This window comes from Equus asinus, chromosome 19, assembly GCF_041296235.1.
Source record: "Equus asinus isolate D_3611 breed Donkey chromosome 19, EquAss-T2T_v2, whole genome shotgun sequence".
Lineage (NCBI taxonomy): Eukaryota > Metazoa > Chordata > Mammalia > Perissodactyla > Equidae > Equus > Equus asinus.
In genome coordinates this window covers 5,378,074-5,396,411 of record NC_091808.1, presented here as the reverse complement: position 1 = coordinate 5,396,411, position 18,338 = coordinate 5,378,074, and the positions used below count along the sequence as shown (strand labels likewise).

Sequence of the window (18,338 nt, the reverse complement as noted above, 5' to 3'; positions counted from 1 at the left end):
TGGCAGATGGGGTGGCTCAGGCCGGACTTCAGGAGAGGGTGGCATCTGATCTGGCCTCTGAAGAAGGGGCAGAATTGGAATGTGTAGTGAAGGGGACGTTTGAGAAGATTCCAAGGGAGCGGGGACACGATGACGGCAGGCCTGGAGCGGGAAGTCAGGTGGGTACTGGGTGAATGGCAGATAATTCTGATTGGCAAGGTAGCAGGGGACAGAAAGGGGTGGGGACACAGACTGCTGCCAGCCATGGGGTCCCTAGAAGGTAGTTGGGGGCTGTAGATTTGCTGAGGGTGCTGGCTGAGGCCCAGGGGCAGGGAGAGGTCCTGAGAGGCGTGGGCGGAGGACAGAATAGTGCTGAGGACAGAATCTGGGGAGGGGGCAGCAGCAGGGACAGGCACAAGGTGGGGGAATACCCAGGAGCATGTGTGCCATTTACTCCATGGAAGTGACTTTCCAGAATGAAGGGAGTGGTCACCAAGGTCATTCAGAGAGGTGAAGAGGCCGGTCCAGGAAGGCCTCTGCCCCTGGGGCGTCGCTGACTTCTGGACAGCGCATCAGATGGGGTTGGGGTGGCTGGGGAGTCAATAGGGGCGCACAGGTCAGTGCCCACAGCTCTTCCTGTCCATTTCACTTTTTAATGGCGGTTTAAAAAAAATCTGTAGACTGACTAAGAGACAGAGGAAATCTGCAGGCTTTTGTGCATTCACCCTTCTCAACGTTGGCAGGGTTAAAGATTCACAGGGAGGCCAGTGTCCTGTGTCCTAACCCTGGACTCTGAAACGCTTACTCATCTGTAAAAGCAGGTCCAATGTCCACCTGGATGGCTTCTGCTGGGAAGTGAGACAACGTATTAAAACTCCCGAGCAGCTGCTTCTGCTCCGTGAGCACCCTTGCCCCTTCCTTCTCTCCCTCCACGCTCTGGGGGGACAGTAATATTTCCTGGACAGAGGGGGAATGCTGCCCAGGTGCTTCCTGGGCATTCCCTTATGTGCCCAGGGGGCTTTCAAAGCTTTAATCTGGTCCTAGGAGCCCAGGCTGAGGCTCCTGAAAGCCTGGAGGCCAGCAGGAGCTTGCGAGGCTTGGCCAGGGCTGGAGAGTGGCCTTGCAGTGGGTCCTCAGTGCCCTGTGCCGAGCGACCCCATTGGTTCGTCCTGGCAAGAGTGACCTGAGCGACTGGGGCCAACAAGCACACTCCTTTTTGTAACAGGATCCTACTTTGCATGTATGAAATTTCAGCGAAGCACTCGAAGGCTGATCAGCGAATGCACTTCTCTGTCATCCTGATCTGGTTGTGCATTACACACACACAGACCGGTCATGAGAACGAGCGCCCGCTGCCTGTGGTCCTGGAGAGGTCGGTAGCCCATAGGGACTTCAGGGTCCTCACTGACAAAAGGAGGGTCTGAACAGGATGCTTCCAGAACAACCTTCTTCTGATGCTTTCTAGCCAGCTTGGACACGACATCCATCACCTGGAATCCGCCAGCCGAGGATGAAATATCCCACATTCTCATTTGTGAGGAATTCCGTTAAAAACCAGTCAGCTCTTCGTGCTCTCTGTTCTACCACCTTCCAGCTGTGATGAAGGTTGAGAGCTAATCTACTTATTTTATTTACAGGAACACCATAAATATTTATACACATTATGTTTTATAAATAATATAAAATTATATCTATAATATATATTATAAATAATAATATAAAAGTATTTATTTTGTTGACCCCAAAAGTATTATATATTTATTATATATACATATATATTATTTATGTTGGCCCCAAATTCCATTTTCTACTTCTGGCATTAAGTTAAAAGAGGAATGAACTATTTCTTGCCAATAGGTTTACATTCTTAGTTAAGTAAAGTGGAACAATATTACGTGTCCAAACTATTTCCATCTCATTTTAAAGCAAATTAAAGAAATGAAATGTGATTTCTATTTCAAAATTGTCACCAGAGCACAGCCTGGCTGGAGTTCCTCTCTCTGCCCCAGGTGAGTCAGGCCATACATGTAGTCATAAAAAATAAACGTGAATGAGGGCAGCAGACATGTCCGTTACGGAGAGCCCACCCTCCTGGCACCTCTGGTGCACTGCAGAGCCTCGGGCCGTCTGTCTGAACAATCATGATGGAATCTCATTTAGCACTTAGACTGGACTTCAGTGAAAACTGGCAGAGCCTTGATCCGTTAGGTCCGTGAAGCACACTGTCACTGACTCCCGAAGTGCCAGTTCTGTAAGGGACCGAGTAACAGAAGCCTGTGTGTAACAGGCAGGCCTAGCCTTAGCCCTTTGCCTAGTTGCTTAATTGTAGTTGCAGGTGCTTGCTTTGTCTGCGATCTCTCCAGAGGACGGCCGACAGGACCTTCGGCCCAGAATGTTAAGCAGGCCTTCAACAATCGTACAGACATGCTCCTGGGTAGGGCCTTTCTGTGGGCTCCAGGATGCACCGTCGCAATGGAACTAGCCTCCCGCAGAATTCTCAAGAGGAAGAGTTAAGCCACACCGCACTTTGACACCAGCCAGGAAGACACCGTCAAAGCCAGCAAGCAGCACACCCCTGCTTCTGGAAAAGGCACAACAGGGCGCGAGGAGTCTTTACCTAGTGGCAAGACCCCGTACAGGGCGATGAGCTGTCTGACATCCAAGAGGGAAGGCATGGGCTCTATAGACACCTGGCGAAGAGTAGTCCCCAGGTAGCTGTACTCACCTGGGGAGAGAAGCAGAGGACACATGAATGGGAAACCATGCTGGTCGGAGCTGCGTAATTTCAGCACTTGCATAATTAACACAGAACACAAATTGAACATTTCTGAGCAAATATAATCTTATTATGGAGAGTCACTATGAAGAACACATTTTTGCTCAGATAAAGCCTTGAAGAAATTTTGAATATTGCTACATGGCTATAGTAAAATGCTTTATTTTGACGACGATACTAACCTTCTAATATTTTTTTAAAATAACCTTTGAATATTGGCTACGTGAAGTGGAACCAAGTTCTAAAATGAGGGACATGCAAAGAAGACTACAATAGAGCAGGTTTTGTTTTATTTCTATTCCAAGAGATTACGTCTAACATTTGTGCAAAGTTTAAAAATAAATTATTTAAGATCGGGGCGTGAAATTTGTACTGGAGCAGTGTAAAATGGGAACCTGAAATATAATCATTTGAAAGGAAAGATATGAGTCTAATTTAGGATAAACAGAAACAGCTCCTTTGGAGGGTAATATTCATTTACATTTTTATCATTTTTAAAGGATTACCCAAGGAATAATACAGAAATAAATCTTTACAGGTTTAATTAGAAAGCATCAAAGGGCTTAATTGCAACCAGTCATAAATCTGAAGTGTTATTTTCTAACTAATTTAGATAAGGTCACCAAGAAAATTAGTTTGGCTGTCGCCATTTGTCATGAGGATGGACCTTTACACACTCGTACGAGTCTCTCTTGATGTACCTGAATCTGAAAGGAAAATATTCAAAGAATGGATCACAGTGTCTCGATCATTTCTTCTGACTTTTCCTTTCTATAACAAGGATGAATCTTACAGAGCTTCAGATGTTTCAAATGCGTGACAAACACATTTACGTGTATAGGAAAATACTGAAAAAATACATTTGTGTGTGTATGAAATACTGAAAATATCAGAAGCTTTAAAGCATCTTCAAATGCTAAGAAAACTGGAGTTGAAAACCAGATGAGGATCACTGTTTTGTTGTGAAGGGCAGCCTTTCAAAGACTCCACACAGAAAATAAAGTCCTTGGCAAGGACAATGGGTTTTGGTGGGGAGAACGAGAGATAATGAAATCTCCCCTTCCAGCTTCGGATCCTCACGCTTTTTAATGAGCAGGTAATAAATAGACGAGCGGTTAATTTCGCCTTCACTAGAGTAGGAAGAGATCCTGAAGTCACCATTAAATCCAGCGTGTAATTGCTGTAAATATGACGTTAGAGGTGAAATGAAAGTGATTGCAATTTTCCTGCTTAAGTAAATCTATATTAATATCCAGATGCACCATATTTTCTAGAACCTAACAGATTTTATTTAGACCAATTAGACTAAGCTGAATTAGTGGGTGTTGGCTCCCACAGAACGGAGGACACGATGAACCCGGGCTGACTGCCCAGTGATGAGAGTCATTCTGAAGGCATATCACTGTGTTTTGCTATTGCCCAGCGTGGAAGCCATCAATGCTTCCTGTTTCTGGACTCCGAACTCAGAAACTTCCGGATTCCCTGCACGGACACCCTCTCTTCCACAAGGGAGGGAAGAAGGAAAGGGAAGATGAAAAGGTATTTGAGGTAGAGGGCATGAGAAATGACAAAGAAACCAGAACAATGGAAAGAAAAGAAACAGGGACTCTATTATGGGTTGGATTCTGTCCCCTTATAAAGCCCTAATCCCCAGCATCTCAGAATGGGACCTTATCTGGAAACAGGGTCATTGCAGATGTAATTAGTTAAGATGAGGCCACGAGGGTGGGTCCTAATCCAGCGACTGGTGTCCTCTGTAAAAGGGGGAAATCTGGACACAGACATGCACACAGGGAGAAGGCCACTCGAAGATGAAGGCAGAGCTCGGGTGATGCAGGAGAAGACAAGGAATGCTGAAGATTGCCAGCAAACCACCAGGGGACAGGACGAGGGATGAAATGACGAGGTCAGTTTGGGCCACGGGAGCCCGAGGGCAGCTGGGCACCCAGGTTCGGGGAGCAGGACAGAGGTGGGGACTGGAAGAGGCCCCAAGGCTGCAACCAACCAACAGCTTCTCCCTTAGTGCCGGCAGAAGGAACCAGCCTTGCAACACCTTGATCTTGGACTTCTGCCCTCCAGGACTGTGAGAGCACAAATTTCTGCTCTTTAAGCCCCTTGGTTTGCGATACTTATCACAGTGGCCCTAGCAAACTAATACAGAATTAGTAAAATAATTGAAGAGAAAAGGGGCATAGAAGCACAGTTAAAAAATAATGAGAAATAAAAAATATTTGAGAAATAAAGGTGGAATCATCCTTTAATATTTCTCTTTTATCCCACCCAGCATTGAAAAGAAAATGAAGAACAGAGTGATTTGCAAAAAAAAAAATACTAGTTTCTTAAATAAATTACTCAAAGAAAATATGTGAGAGAATACACGAGGCCCTAAGAAGACAGACGATGCTCGGTGATCTTTGCGCCTCCCCCCATAGCCAGGACGTCCTTGGCCCTCCTCTGCACTGGAATGACTTAGCATCGTCTTCCAATGACAAAGACGGCAATGGACTATGATGGTTAAAGTCCGGGTGTCTGGACTTGTTTATTAACTTTAAGTTGGATGCAGGCGACCCAGTTTCCAGATGAGGTCAACAGAGACTATACCAGGCTGACTTTTTCTTATGACAGCTCCGCCAAGATTATGCAAGTGGTGGGACATTCACATCTTCTGAAGCTTTGGTCATTTTTTCATATGTAAATACATAGTCATATCCTCCAAGAGGGGACCTCTGGGAACCTGTTGCATCTTCTTGTCCTTAGGGCATGCTCTGAATGCCAAAGAGAATGTGGGAAACACTAACCAGGGGTCAGTGTTCCCACCAAACGCAGAGTTACCGAACCACGGCTGGGTGCGATAATTTAGGGGAATGTTAATTTTTGTTTGTTCTCCTTGTACTTTCCCCTTATGCAGTGGCTAGGCCTCTTGGTGCTTTGTGCTTCTGTGAAGCGGACAGGGAGGGTGGTGCACAGAGGAACTGTCTGTCATCGGCAAACCCCAATTGTGCCGAAGACTGGGAGAGAACACCGCCGCCAGCAACGCAGGGACCATAGCGAGCTCTGTGCCAAGCATGGCCTGGAGGGCCTCAGCGCCTAACTAACGAAATATTCACAGCAATTTAATGAGGCAGTAGTTGTTACTGTCTAACAATTGTGGAAACTGAGGCATAGAAAGATTAAGTAAAGGACCAGCATCCTTCAGAAGGTGGGAGGGAGGAGACCTTCTCCCAGCCTGGGGAGAGAGAGCTGGGGGGTGGGTCCTTGAGCTGCGGGCATCGGGTCTGTGCCCTGGCGGCAGGAGGATGAGGGCGTAGGGGAGAGTGCTCCTTACTGAGGGAGAATCCGGGGCGGACATGAGTGGCCCCTGCAGGCCGGGGCACTGTGGGGTCTTCACGGGCACCAGTGCCCAGAATATCTCCCCAGCACCGTGGCACTGCATGGGAACTGAGGATCTGAGTGATTCCTGGGGGCAGGGGTGGGGCTCGTAAGGAGGATTATTCCTGAACAACCTCGGCAGTTTAGGAGTTGTGAAGCCAAATGAAGATGACTTAAGGAATAAGGAAATGTGCCATTCCTCGCGCCGTTGAGGCTACGGCAGGAGCTTGCTTTTGGGCAGAGGGCCAGCGCTGGGAGCTGGGGGGGGGCGGGGGGTGCAGGAGCAGAGCAAGGAATAGGGGTGGGTAGCGCAGGGGTGAGGGCTGGGCGTGGGGGAATCCGACGTCACAAGCTCGGTGTCTCAGAGCTTCGGTTTCCTGCTCTCCCCAGCCTCTTTCAGCCCTAACCTGCGTGATTCTAACGACTGCTGGGTTTGAGTGGTGTTTAAAGGAGAGTGGAGTTACGAATCATAACCGCCCAAAACAAATTTGTGTCCCTGGGGTGTTGAGTGGGCCTGGATCTGAATACAGAATCCCTGGCCCAGTGGAAAAGGTCCAAACCAAGTGGCTGAGTTCTGTGTCTGAGGCTTGGTGCTCCGTCCCCACCTGCATGAGGAGCTGGGGAAGCGCAGCCAACACCCACCCTCCCCTCCTTGTCTGGGTGCAGGACAACAGAGCTCCGAGTCGTCAGCTTTAGGAGCTGTGGCCCACGGACAAGTCGAGAGGGTGGTGCAGAGAGCAGCTGGGCTGTACGTAAAAGCATTAAGGAGAAACTAAGCAAATAATATTAAAATCAGGGAACCTGAGGGGGAGGGGGCTGCCTGGATCCCTCTCTTGTTAATTCTCTTCTAAGACAAGATGAGGCCCCGCCGACGTGAGGGTTGAGAACAGAGGCTTTTCCAGAGGCAGGCGGGGAGCTTTACAGCTTCCCTGGACTCCCTGGATTAGAGAAGGCCTCCCTCATTCGGGAAGTCTACACTCCAGGCTGGAGAAGGGGACCTGCAGGCTTGGGGTGGTCTGTTCCAGAATCAGAAATGGGTTAGGGGAGCCAGCAGTCAATAATCAAATGACTGCCCAGACATCGAAGCTCCCTTCCAGAGAAAGACGGGTCTTCAGTGCCAAATCCGAGGGCGGGGAGTCAAGGATGGGGTTGTCAAAGGGCCTTGATGTAGCTCAGTTCGGCCAAGATGAACGAACCCAGATTAAGGAAGGATGTGGAAACATATGTGCCAGGAGACAAGTCGAGGGTCAAAAAAATAGTTGGATAAGGCTTTACCTGAGCACGTAAGACTTTCATATAATCTGTATGATAAATTGTTACAGTTAGGAAAGAACTGTTTACCATCCTTAGAGTGATTAAGGAGAACACTGCAGCTATGAATACAATGCAGGTTCAGACGGCCTCTGGCACAGGACAGACAACAGCATCCTTGGGAGAAATAGCGAGGAAAACGATGCTGCAGTGCTGTGATCACACAGGTGTGTGTGTTTGTGTGTGTGTGTGTGTGTGTGGGCGTCCCTTCCACCCAGGACCCCAAGGCAGAGTTCAGTCTGAAGACCCTGGCGGGACACACAAGCAGCCAACACCAGAAGCTGAATGAGGGCATACTGACCACCTATTTGAGAACCCAAGCTAAGGATCTTTTTAAAAATCCCCTTTCACCATAAAATAAAACATTGATACAGAAAACCACGAGATAAATGTGTAGCTTAGTGAATTACTGTAAGATGGACACACTTGTAACCACTGGCCAGGTTATGAAATCACATTTTAAGCCACCCTAGAAACAACTCCCCGCCCCCTGCCCATACCTGGTCTCAGTCACAGCTCTCTCCCTTCTGCCCTCAGTCACAAGAGTCCCACATTTATGGCAATCTCTGCCTTGTATTTCTTCATTGAGCTATCACTGAGGGAGCAGGCTTAGAAACTATAGTCTGCCTTCTGAGTCTATTTTAACCTTCAGGTTCCCTCTCTCTCTCTCTTTTCCAGTACAATCTATCTACGGAAGAACCCAGGTGTTTGACCTCTAGCATCTCCTACAGCCTGGATTTGGTTGCCTGCATTCCTGTGGAGGGGCCCACCATGTTTCTCTGCATATCCTGCAAATTGGCAGCTGGATCCAGAGGCCTGCCCTTTGACAAGACTATAGGACGTACTGAATTTTCACATTGGAAGGCACATAATATCTAGTTTTGACTCTTTTGTGACATTAGCAGCCTTGGATGACCTTTGCCCAGATCCACTGGAGGCAGCAACGTGGCGATGTCCTAATTGTATTTTTTTAATTTTCACTTATTAGAACTCATTTAAAAAAGAAATATGTCCCTCATCTACGCTGTGGTTACCTGGTATAGTTCCCATAGGCAAGGCAGGACAAATTCTTGACTCTTTTTACTTACTGGTTTTCAAGACGATGAACCCATTTCTTGTCATCTTCCAAAGATGACCAGCTAGTGTTTTTCTATCATTATGAACTTGTGAATAAAAACATATTTTGTGGATTTCAATCCATTGCATTTCTCAGCCTTACCAGAGCTCAAAATATTCCATCTCTGGCCAGAGGGAGCTTCGTCTTTTTGGCTCCTGAGTCTTTTTTGCCATGAATCTAGCCATCTTTGAAAGCTTCCTTGCTATCTGATATGATGGGATGTTCATTCCAGGCAGCGCTTGACATTTCCTGTCCCTGTCTCAAACCAGGCATTTCTCCAAGAAACTGATTTCTTTGAGTGGGAAATCATATTTTAACATCATGATCTTGGAGCTAGGAATGCTCATGGCTATTGGGTTGGTCATTATTTGTAGGAATTTTCAATGGACAGAGTTAGGAAACATACGCCGTGGTGTGCACCACAACCACCTTACAAAATTCCTAAGAAAGTTAACAAGCAGCTCTCGGGAGCCGGGATCAGCACACCACCAGTGCATGTGCGTGTGTGTGTGACAAAATACCTCACGAGTTGAAACTGGAATTTCCAGTTCAAATTCAGGATTCTAAGTTTTTACTTAACTCCTTTCCTATTACATCTTTATCTCCATTCTCGCACACAGGAGAATATTCATCTCCAAGGACAAGGGGGATGATAGAGTATCCCATAATTTCCCATTTGCTTTATCTCACATTTTTTTTTCATATTTACTACACTCCATGCACACACACACAACCTCATAATAACAAACCCAACACTATCAATACCACTTAGGATAACTGAAAATGGTGATACTTTGTGTTTGTGCTAATTCTTCTCTCCTTATTTTTGGTGGTTGAACTATATCTACATTGTCCGAGCATGGAGCCATTACCTATTCCATGCTCCCGTGCAGCCCTCAGTTAGTCTTAGCTTTATGAGTAGGTATATATTGAATGCTTACCACCAGTCCTTGTGTTAAGGTCTCTAGTCATTTTTGGTTGTCTGTAGCTCATTCTTAGTAGATTCTTCCGGAAGATGCTTACAGATCTTCTGTAATTTCCTTAACATGTATTAGCTTGGTTTGAAAGAGTAGGTCTGCTTTACGGGCATATCTTTTTGTGATGTTAATTTGTTCTTTATTCTTTCTTTTTTATGGAAACTTTGCATGGCTTTTGATGTTGAACTTTTCCATTGCTTAAATTTACGAGAGTTAATAGTCCTATACTTTTAGAAGAAACTTTGGCTCCGGGGGGCTTTTTAAATTTCAGAGAGCCCCCACTTCTGTTGTTTCATATATGGTAAAGTTTGCTTTCTTAGAGGTCCCGGCTCTGGTCCCCTTTCCCAATGTTTTCTGGACCTCCGCTCTCTTTCATCTCTGTTGTCCCTGCTCTGTTTAGTTGCGCTCCTACTCCCACGAGTTCCTTCCTAGTGGGAGGCCCTGTCTTGGAAAGGAGCGTGGAAGGTCACTTTCAAGAGGGTGCAGAGATGAGCCTGTTCTCGCCCCTTCGTATTTCCTCATTTCATCCCTTTGCATCCATCTGCTACTGACGAGGGGCAAACCCCTCCCAGTTTCAGCTGCTGCTCCCCCTCGGCCTTCCGTACTGTCCAGGGAGTGTTTGCTGGTTATTTTGCGGTTCTTTTGTTCTGTGTCCCCAGTGGCTTGCACTTTGGGGTTTGAGGGGAAGCCCTGTCATTCTGTTTTGGTGAAAATGTTGTCCATGCGTTTGGTTTTTGCTATCTAGTTGCTGTGTCTATTTTTACACGGGGGTTTGGGGAGATCCACTGCCATCTTTCAAGCTAAGGACCTTAACTGGGAAAAAATAAGGAAAACTTGGAAAAGACCAAAGGGAGCCAGCCCTTGTGGCAATTTGACTAGTTTTGTTAGACTGGGTCATTTTCATTGGCGGCCACTCTTAAGTGGCTGACTCAATTCCCTTTGACCTCAGGCATCTTAAAGATGCTGCCTGGAAATGGACAGAGAGATCATTGAAAAAGTCCAAGAAGGATAAGAAATTAATAAGAAGATGAGAAACATGTCCATCAATGTTTCTGAGACTCTACCATGTGCCAGGCACTGTGCTAAACAGTAGGAATTCAGCGATGAGCAAAACAGGTTATGAAAGGAGAATGGAGACAAAGAGTAGAGCACTCACAGACGCCAACCACAAGTAAAGAGACAGCATTCTGTTAAAAACGCCATTTTTTCATATTAACAGAATTAACAGAACATAATCAAGGGGATCCAGAAGAAAACCCTACAGTACTTGAACAAGAAACAACAAAAGATAAACAGAAACCCCATACATATTCCAATACATATTTATATTAATAGGAAATATCAAGGCTCCTCCAAGCCCTCAAGAAGGAAATGTGGTTTTGTTTTAAAGGGATTAAAGTAATTATTTTTTGATCAAGGGTAATGTCAGCCTTCTTGCTCCCAAAGGCCCAAACTGGGTCAATGTAAACAGGATGAATAAGATGGAAATGGATGATAACACAATACAAAAAGGGGAGAATCCTGACTCCATGACAATTTTAAAAGGAGGGTGGGAGGGAAATCTCTTCCTAGAAGTATGGTACCTAATAAATACAGAAGGGATGGGAGAGCATTCCCACTTACAGCCACTGTAGCCATAATTGATGCAGCAAAAACCATCAGTGGATGTTAAAACCTTTAAGACACTTGGGAACAGAATCTCCAGGTCCTGTATCCCCCACAGACTATTCATTAATTACAAAGGGGAAAGTGAGGCTTTACAATGGAGAAGCTCCTTCACCAGTGATTAAACTTAACATCACCAGCGATGGGATTAAGTGGCATCGTGTGTCCCCAGTGTGAAACGCTGAGAAGGACAAATATCACCTATGTAGCTTTCCCGTCAAAAATGTTTAACCTGAATCAAGTTATGAGGAAACCATCAAACCAGTTCAGTTGAAGGACAGTCGTAAAACAGCTCAGACTCTTTAAAAATGTCAATGTTGTGAAAGACTGAAAAAGGCTGGGAATTGTTCTAGATCAAAGGAATGAAAGGAGACTAAAAAATTTGACCATCACATCCACAATCCTTGATTGGATTTTGGGCTGAGAAAGACAAAGCTATAAAGGACATTATTAGGACTATTGGGGAAATCGATTAATGAGATATTAGGTAATAGTATGATATTCATGTTAGATTTTCTGAGGGTGATTACCCTTTTGTGGTAATGTAGGAGAATGTCCTTGCTCCCTGTAGATGCGTGAAAGTGTAAGTGATACCCACATTAGGGTGGTATCAGGAATTTTAAGCTCTAAGTGTGTTTTCAGGTCATCATGTTGTTTTTCAAAAATTAAGAGAAAAACATTAGTTGAAGATGGTGATTGCAAATGTCCCCACCTTCATCCTCCCAACTACTTCTGTGATGGCCCCTTCTGGAAGGAATTGCACCTGTGAGGACCGTGTGTTGTCGAAGGACCAGGTGCTGCCCCCTAGGGCATTTTGTTTAAATATGAAAGCATGTACAAGTCTTCACTTCCTCAGTTAAGCTTATGCCAGAAAGAACGCCCCAAGGAACTTGCTAGTTGGTTCGAAGACTTGATTCTACCCCATTAGGAGAGAGAGTTGGACCCATTAGTTTGCAGCACAGAATGAATTCAAATCAATTCAACCCAACACACATTTACTACAAGCCCCTATGGGCCAGGCTTTGGTTTGGACCAAACCCAAATGAAGCATATTTCCAGCTGTTGGGACTTCAAAACCCAAGGGGTGACATATGTGACGCACACGTGAATGGTTCTTTGTGTACTTTACCAATGTAATCAGAGAGGTTGACTTTCAGGGCCTGGATCAGCAACCCTTCTTCGACCAGTTCCTTATACAGAGACTCAATGGTCCTGGGGACAAAGCAGACCAGCTATTCCATGAGCATGCACATAAGATCAACAGTATTTCTGTGAATCGTCACATACGCGGTGAACTTTAACAAGATCTATTTCAAAGTACATTTGAATATATGCAAATAAATCGACTTTTGAAGTGCTTCTACAATTGGGGGAAAAATTAGGCTTTTTAAAAACAATACTTCCACTCATCCATGTGTGTATCTGATATTTCTCGTTAATAAGAATTATATCTTTGGGCATCTGAGACCCGCTATAGCTCCTCCAGTCTGCCCTTTCATCAGTCTTCATGATGGCGCAAATATGAAGTAGAAATTACCCAATAGCAGTAACGCAGTGGGCCCATAATTATATATTCAGTGAGCATCTGCAAGCCGTAGTAGATCATTAATCCTTTGTGAAATTGATGTTTCCTTTTAACCCAATAGCATAATGATTTAAAAGAAATATCTAGAAAGAACAAAGGCTTATATTGGTATTAATTCTGACATGGAAGATAGAACGTCTAAGGTTGCCAGCATGATGATTTTTAGGAGGATGTTATACTTCTCCATAGTGTTTACAGACGTCAAAACCACTTCTCTAAGAGGGCCTTGGGCATAGAGCCAGCACACTGGTAATTTATACTAACTGAGGGAAAAATGGAGACTGTATCCCATTTAATGAATGAAACCCCCAATGAAACTAACAAGGGCTTGGCTGGCAGGAATTCAGAGAGGTCAAGCTCAAATATTGTTCAGAATAGTCCTTTGAGATGTTTTGTCTTTTTCTTTTCTGTGGGCCTTATTCTTTGCTTCTACCCTCGTCTTTCTTTAGACTGAAGAATTGTAAATATAACTGTATTTAATCACTTCTTTGACTGTTCTATGATCCAGGTTAGTGTGATTAAAAGAGACTCAAGAACAACAGTCAGATTCAAGCCAAAGACCATCGGGACAAATGTTAATCCAATGGCCCCAGTCTTTGATTGACTGGAATTTTATTCTATCAAATATATTTAAAATAGTGTGCCCTCTGCTGAGAACTAAGAATGCTTTCATTGTAATGGAATTTGGGGTAACAGTATCTGACTTACTTCGAGGAAATATCAACTGTAGTGTTTTAACTTGAATACTTATTTAATATAAACATATAATGGATGCATAAAATATTAACATAAAGTTGAAGAGGATCCTCTAAAATGACCAAAACCAAATATACCATGAAGCCCGGAACACAAACCTTATATTTGGATCTTTCCAATGAAATGAACTCTTGTTATGGTATACACCATTTTCAACTTTAAGACTACCTTGAACTATGATAAAAATACTGGTTTACAGTTTATATCAACTTGATGAGAGAAACAGAGGTTGTGTTCCAGTGCTTGGCAGAGAACTAGCTCCAGTCTAGCGACACAGAGTCTTTAGAATTAAAATGAAAATTGGAAGGAGAGGACCAGGTATTTCTATACTTCGGGGCATAAATGTGAACGAAATACTGCTGGTCTCTCTTCATTTCACTAGACTATTGCTTGCAGCCCATTTATGATAGCTCAACTGTAAAGAAACATATGCCAAGAATATACTCAATGTTTAATGGATATTGTCCATGAACCACACGTGTGGGATCTATATTGCTAAAGCAGCATTTTATTCGGTAAAGCGATACTTTAAACGCAAGCAAATGTGAATGAATAATTTTAACTTAGCGGTTAGGTTTTATTGGTAGATTTGATCTTGGCTCTGGGTTCTCATTGGATAAGACACTTAGCATGGTCTTCTTCATCTAAAGGACTGTACTTGGTTTGGGGACTAAAGTGAGAACAAAGAAGAAAAGTGGCATTTAAAAGCTACCCAAAGACGCCCGTGGCGCTGTGTGCATGCGTGAGCTGGACCATCTTCACGGAAGGGACTCTGATGCTCCTTGTATCCCCAGGAGGCGTGAGTGTTGGTGCATGGGCGGGTGGGTGCCTCCCCAGGGACGGGCTCCCGGGCCTCAGAATGCTGCCCCGGCCCCTCTTAGGCAGCGGTCAGCCACAGCATCTTGACCCTGAGCCTTTCCCCAAACAACGGGACCTCAAGTGAGGAGACCCGCTGTCTTCTAGTCATATCCTGTGGTACCCTGTTCTCTCCACAGCCAAAGCCCTCATCCTGTCAGGCTGTCTTTCCAGAGGCTTCTTGCCAGGGCACGCTGCTAGGCACGTGCACTAGTTCTGGGGTGCTCTGGGCGCCTCTCCCCCTGTGGACACTTCCCAGCTGGCTTCCTCTCCCGTGGATCTTCTCTCAACCAGAGTTTGGGAATGTATCACTGGGGCCCAGGGGGGGCTCGGGGACACCCCAAAACAGGGGAGCAACACATGATGTCCATTAACAAACCCACGGGAAGGGAGGCATACATTCCAAATGAGTACTGACATTCTTTATTAGGGATTTTATTTAAATTCCTTGAAAATATCTGAAAACCTAGGTCCTATTTATTTCCAATGTTAAGGCACCGGAGGGCCATCTCAGCTTAAAAAAAATGAGCATTTAAAATTATTCATTAGTATCAAAGTTCAGCCAATTCAGCTCAAGGAAATGGAAATAGCCCTTTTGAGACTCAGCCTTATCTTTCCTCCAATGGGCATTCATGAAGCACCTCAGTGGGCCGAGCTATGGACGAGAAGGTAAATGGGTACTGTCTCTGCCCTCAAGGAACTCAGTCTTAGCCTCCTCAAAAGCTGGATTAAGATGCTACTTCTTAAGCAATTTCATAAGAACCCCATGAATGTTGAAACTTAAAAGGAGTCACATGATCTCAGAAAAGATGGGGCCCAAGCTTGCCTTCTGGGCCCCTCCTCTTGGCGAGCATCTCTCCAGCCTAGGAGGCTGTGCTTTGTACAGGCAGCAGAGTGGTCCAGCACAGCCCCCTTGACACTTCGAGGATGACAGGGCTGTAGTGTACCAGGAAGAGGTGCCTTTCCCAGGCCAAGGCCGAGGACTTAGACCGTGTCCTGTGCTCTGCTCTGGGATGCCCTCCCCTTCTCACGTGCATTCCAGCCAACCAGGTGCCCTCTCACCTGTCAGCCGTCAGATCTTTATCCTTCTTCCCCTTTTTCCCTTTCTTCCCTTTGTTTTTCTGGAAGAAAATGGAAATCACCAACAATTTAGTAAAAACAAGTGAGCAAATTAGCTCTAGAACTTAGAGAAGGAAGCTGATTTTTGGTGGTGGGTGGGGGAGGAATAGGAGATGAGAAGTCAACTGTGGTACACTGATCATGGAGTTGCAACGTTTCCATGAATGTAGGGATTGGCCTGGAAAGTCCCAAGTTGCTTATGTGGACGTGTCCCTGGGTGGATAGAAAATGAGGTCACCACTGTGACACCTGCACAGGACCTAATGTCTATCCAGCCCTGAGCACTCTGGTTCTATTTTTCTGGGCTCTGGCACAGTGTATTACGAAGGATGAGAGAGCCATGTGCATGGGCAATGAAGCTGCGCTGGTCCTTGGTACCCGATCACCTCCCTCTGTTAGCATCTGGCCCCAAATCCGGTTCCCAAAGGTCTTTGCCGTCAGATGTTTGTGACAGCTTGAGGGACAAGCTTGGATGCGATCTTTCAAACGGTGCTGATTGCTTCACTGTTCTGTTTAAAACATACATGAGTAGCTCCCCAGTGCCCGCAGGACAAAGTGAAAATTCCTCCACATGGGTGTAGAAAGTCTTTCCAGCCTGGCCTCTATCTTCCCTTCCCGGCTCATCTTCCATCTCAGGCCTCCACAGACGACGCGTGCTCCCCGTCACACAGGACTGACCCTTTCCTTACGCTCCTCCTCCATGTCCGTCTCCTCATTCATTCATTCATTCATTCTTTTACTGCTGTATAATTTGGGTACAGCAAAGTATACCTGCGTACAGGCTGATTAACGTTTACATTTAATTTTTACATATAACCATGTAACCACACCCAGTTCAAAACAGAGAACACATTTTCAAGACATTTTCATCACCTCTGAACTCTTTCTCATGCTGCTTTCCAGTCTGTAGGTGACCACTATTCTGACTGTAGATTCACAGTGCCTGTTCTTGCACATGGAATCATGCAATTTAAACTCTTTTGTGTCTGGCTTCTTTCACTCAATACTATGATTGCAACACTCACTTATGTGGTTCCACACAGCAGCTATAATTCATGCATGCTTTTCAGTTTTTTAAATATTAAATTTTTTTTTGGTGAGGAAGATTGGCCCTGAGCTAACATCTGTGCCAGTCTTCCTCTATTTTATGTGGGACGCCGCCACAGCATAGCTTGATGGCTAGGTCTGTGCCCGGGATTCGAACCTGTGAACCCTGGGCCGCCGAAGCAGAACACGTGGGAACACTACACCACTGGGCCAGCCCCTAAATTTTGTCCTTTCAAGAATGTTCTATCAACAGAATCACATAGGATGCAACTCTTTTGCTTTTCACTCATCGTAATTCTCAGGAAATTTATCCAGGTCATCGTGTGTATTGAGAGATCCTTTTTTATTGCTGTTTTCAGTTTGGGGCTGAATTGATTAAGGCACTATAAATGCGTGTGTGTGTGTGTGTGTGTGTGTGTGTGCGCGTGCGTGCAAGTCTTGTTTCTCTGGGATAAATGCCCATGTGTGCAATTGCTGTCTCCGCCCTCTACCTTGAGCATCCTGGCCCAAATGGCAGGACTGGCTTGGGATGAAAGTGGAAGGAGGAGTCCTAGGAAACAAACTTTGGATATTGGGAGCCAACCTGCTACTCAAAACCACTGTGACATGGAGTGGTGGCAGCTTAAAGTTCAATTCGCCGGCTTCCTTCCGCTCTGGTTACCCCAGTCACAAAGAACTTGCTCGTTGCTACTGGCCTCCCCTACAGAGCTGCCTACAGGGAGAGAGGACTGGGTATCTGGGGCGCCCTCTCTGGCTCCTCTGAGAGTTGTCATCCACTGGGTGGGGCTCGGGTCATAGGAATCTGCAATGATGAGGGGTGGGGATGGTTAGTTTAGACTGTTGACTTTACCCCATTTATAAGCCCACAACCCTGAGGGCTTCCTTCACCAAAGGAAGACAGGTGTCCCTGTGAAGACATGTGTTCCTGTGAAGACAGGTGTCCCTGTGAAGACATGTGTCCCAGTGAAGACATGTGTCCCTGTGAAGACATGTGTCCCTGTGAAGACAGGTGTCCCTGTGAAGACATGTGTCCCAGTGAAGACATGTGTCCCTGTGAAGCAGCCTGGGGGCAGCCAGGGTCTGCCAGGCAGCATCCCGGACGTGCCACTGGCTTCGTGGGCAGTGGCTCCTTTTCATGATCTCAGTCTGCCCTCTGCCTCATCCCTGAACCCCCAGGCACATTCACTACTCACCTTTTTACCTCCTTTCTTTCCCGTTTTAGCCGGCAATTCCTTTTCTCTGTTCACAGCTAGTTTTAAATTTTTTAGTTCTTGTCTCATCAACTCATCAACCTGGGTGAATACACAATACATCGCTTTTAAGTGACTTTGCATGTTCCGCGTTTTCTTTGTGATGCTTAAAAACAGCTTAAATTCCGGGTAGATCATTAACAGGAAATTGTAAACACGTAAATGACTGTGATTAGTGACTTGTTATCAGCACAACGTAAAGGTGTGTTTACCTGCACCCTGATTTCTGACTCCAGTTCTTTCCGCTTCTCCTCTTTGATCAGCTCCGGGTCATAGTCCTGGGGGAAATTCCATGATTCATCTTTATTCTTCCACAGGTCTATACTCCAGAGGGATAAAGCAAAAGAAAATGGACATGTTCTTCAGCATGAAGGTTCATAAAAGCGGTTATTGCAATATAAAACACAAGCTTAATTTTCTATCTTTTTGCACGGAATAAAAGTTTGAATAAAGTAAGTAAGAGAGTGCTAAAATTCATATGCCCTTTTCTTCCACTTCCCAAATGGAAGCAATTGGCTTGTGTAATGTCTCC

At 45.4% G+C, this 18,338-nt stretch overlaps 1 protein-coding gene across 2 annotated transcripts in view; it reads right to left on the bottom strand.

Moving 5' to 3' along the window:
- Positions 1–18,338, bottom strand: part of IQCA1 (IQ motif containing with AAA domain 1) — a 154,880-nt gene that overhangs the window by 38,724 nt on the left and 97,818 nt on the right. For both annotated transcript variants that reach the window (XM_014862589.3, XM_070489334.1), the window contains exons 10-14: positions 18,019–18,125; positions 17,750–17,848; positions 15,453–15,511; positions 12,324–12,406; positions 2,597–2,704 (exon numbers count right to left, since the gene is read on the bottom strand). In XM_014862589.3, coding sequence (XP_014718075.1) covers positions 2,597–2,704; positions 12,324–12,406; positions 15,453–15,511; positions 17,750–17,848; positions 18,019–18,125 — 456 coding nt within the window. The remainder of the gene's footprint in view (positions 1–2,596; positions 2,705–12,323; positions 12,407–15,452; positions 15,512–17,749; positions 17,849–18,018; positions 18,126–18,338) is intronic.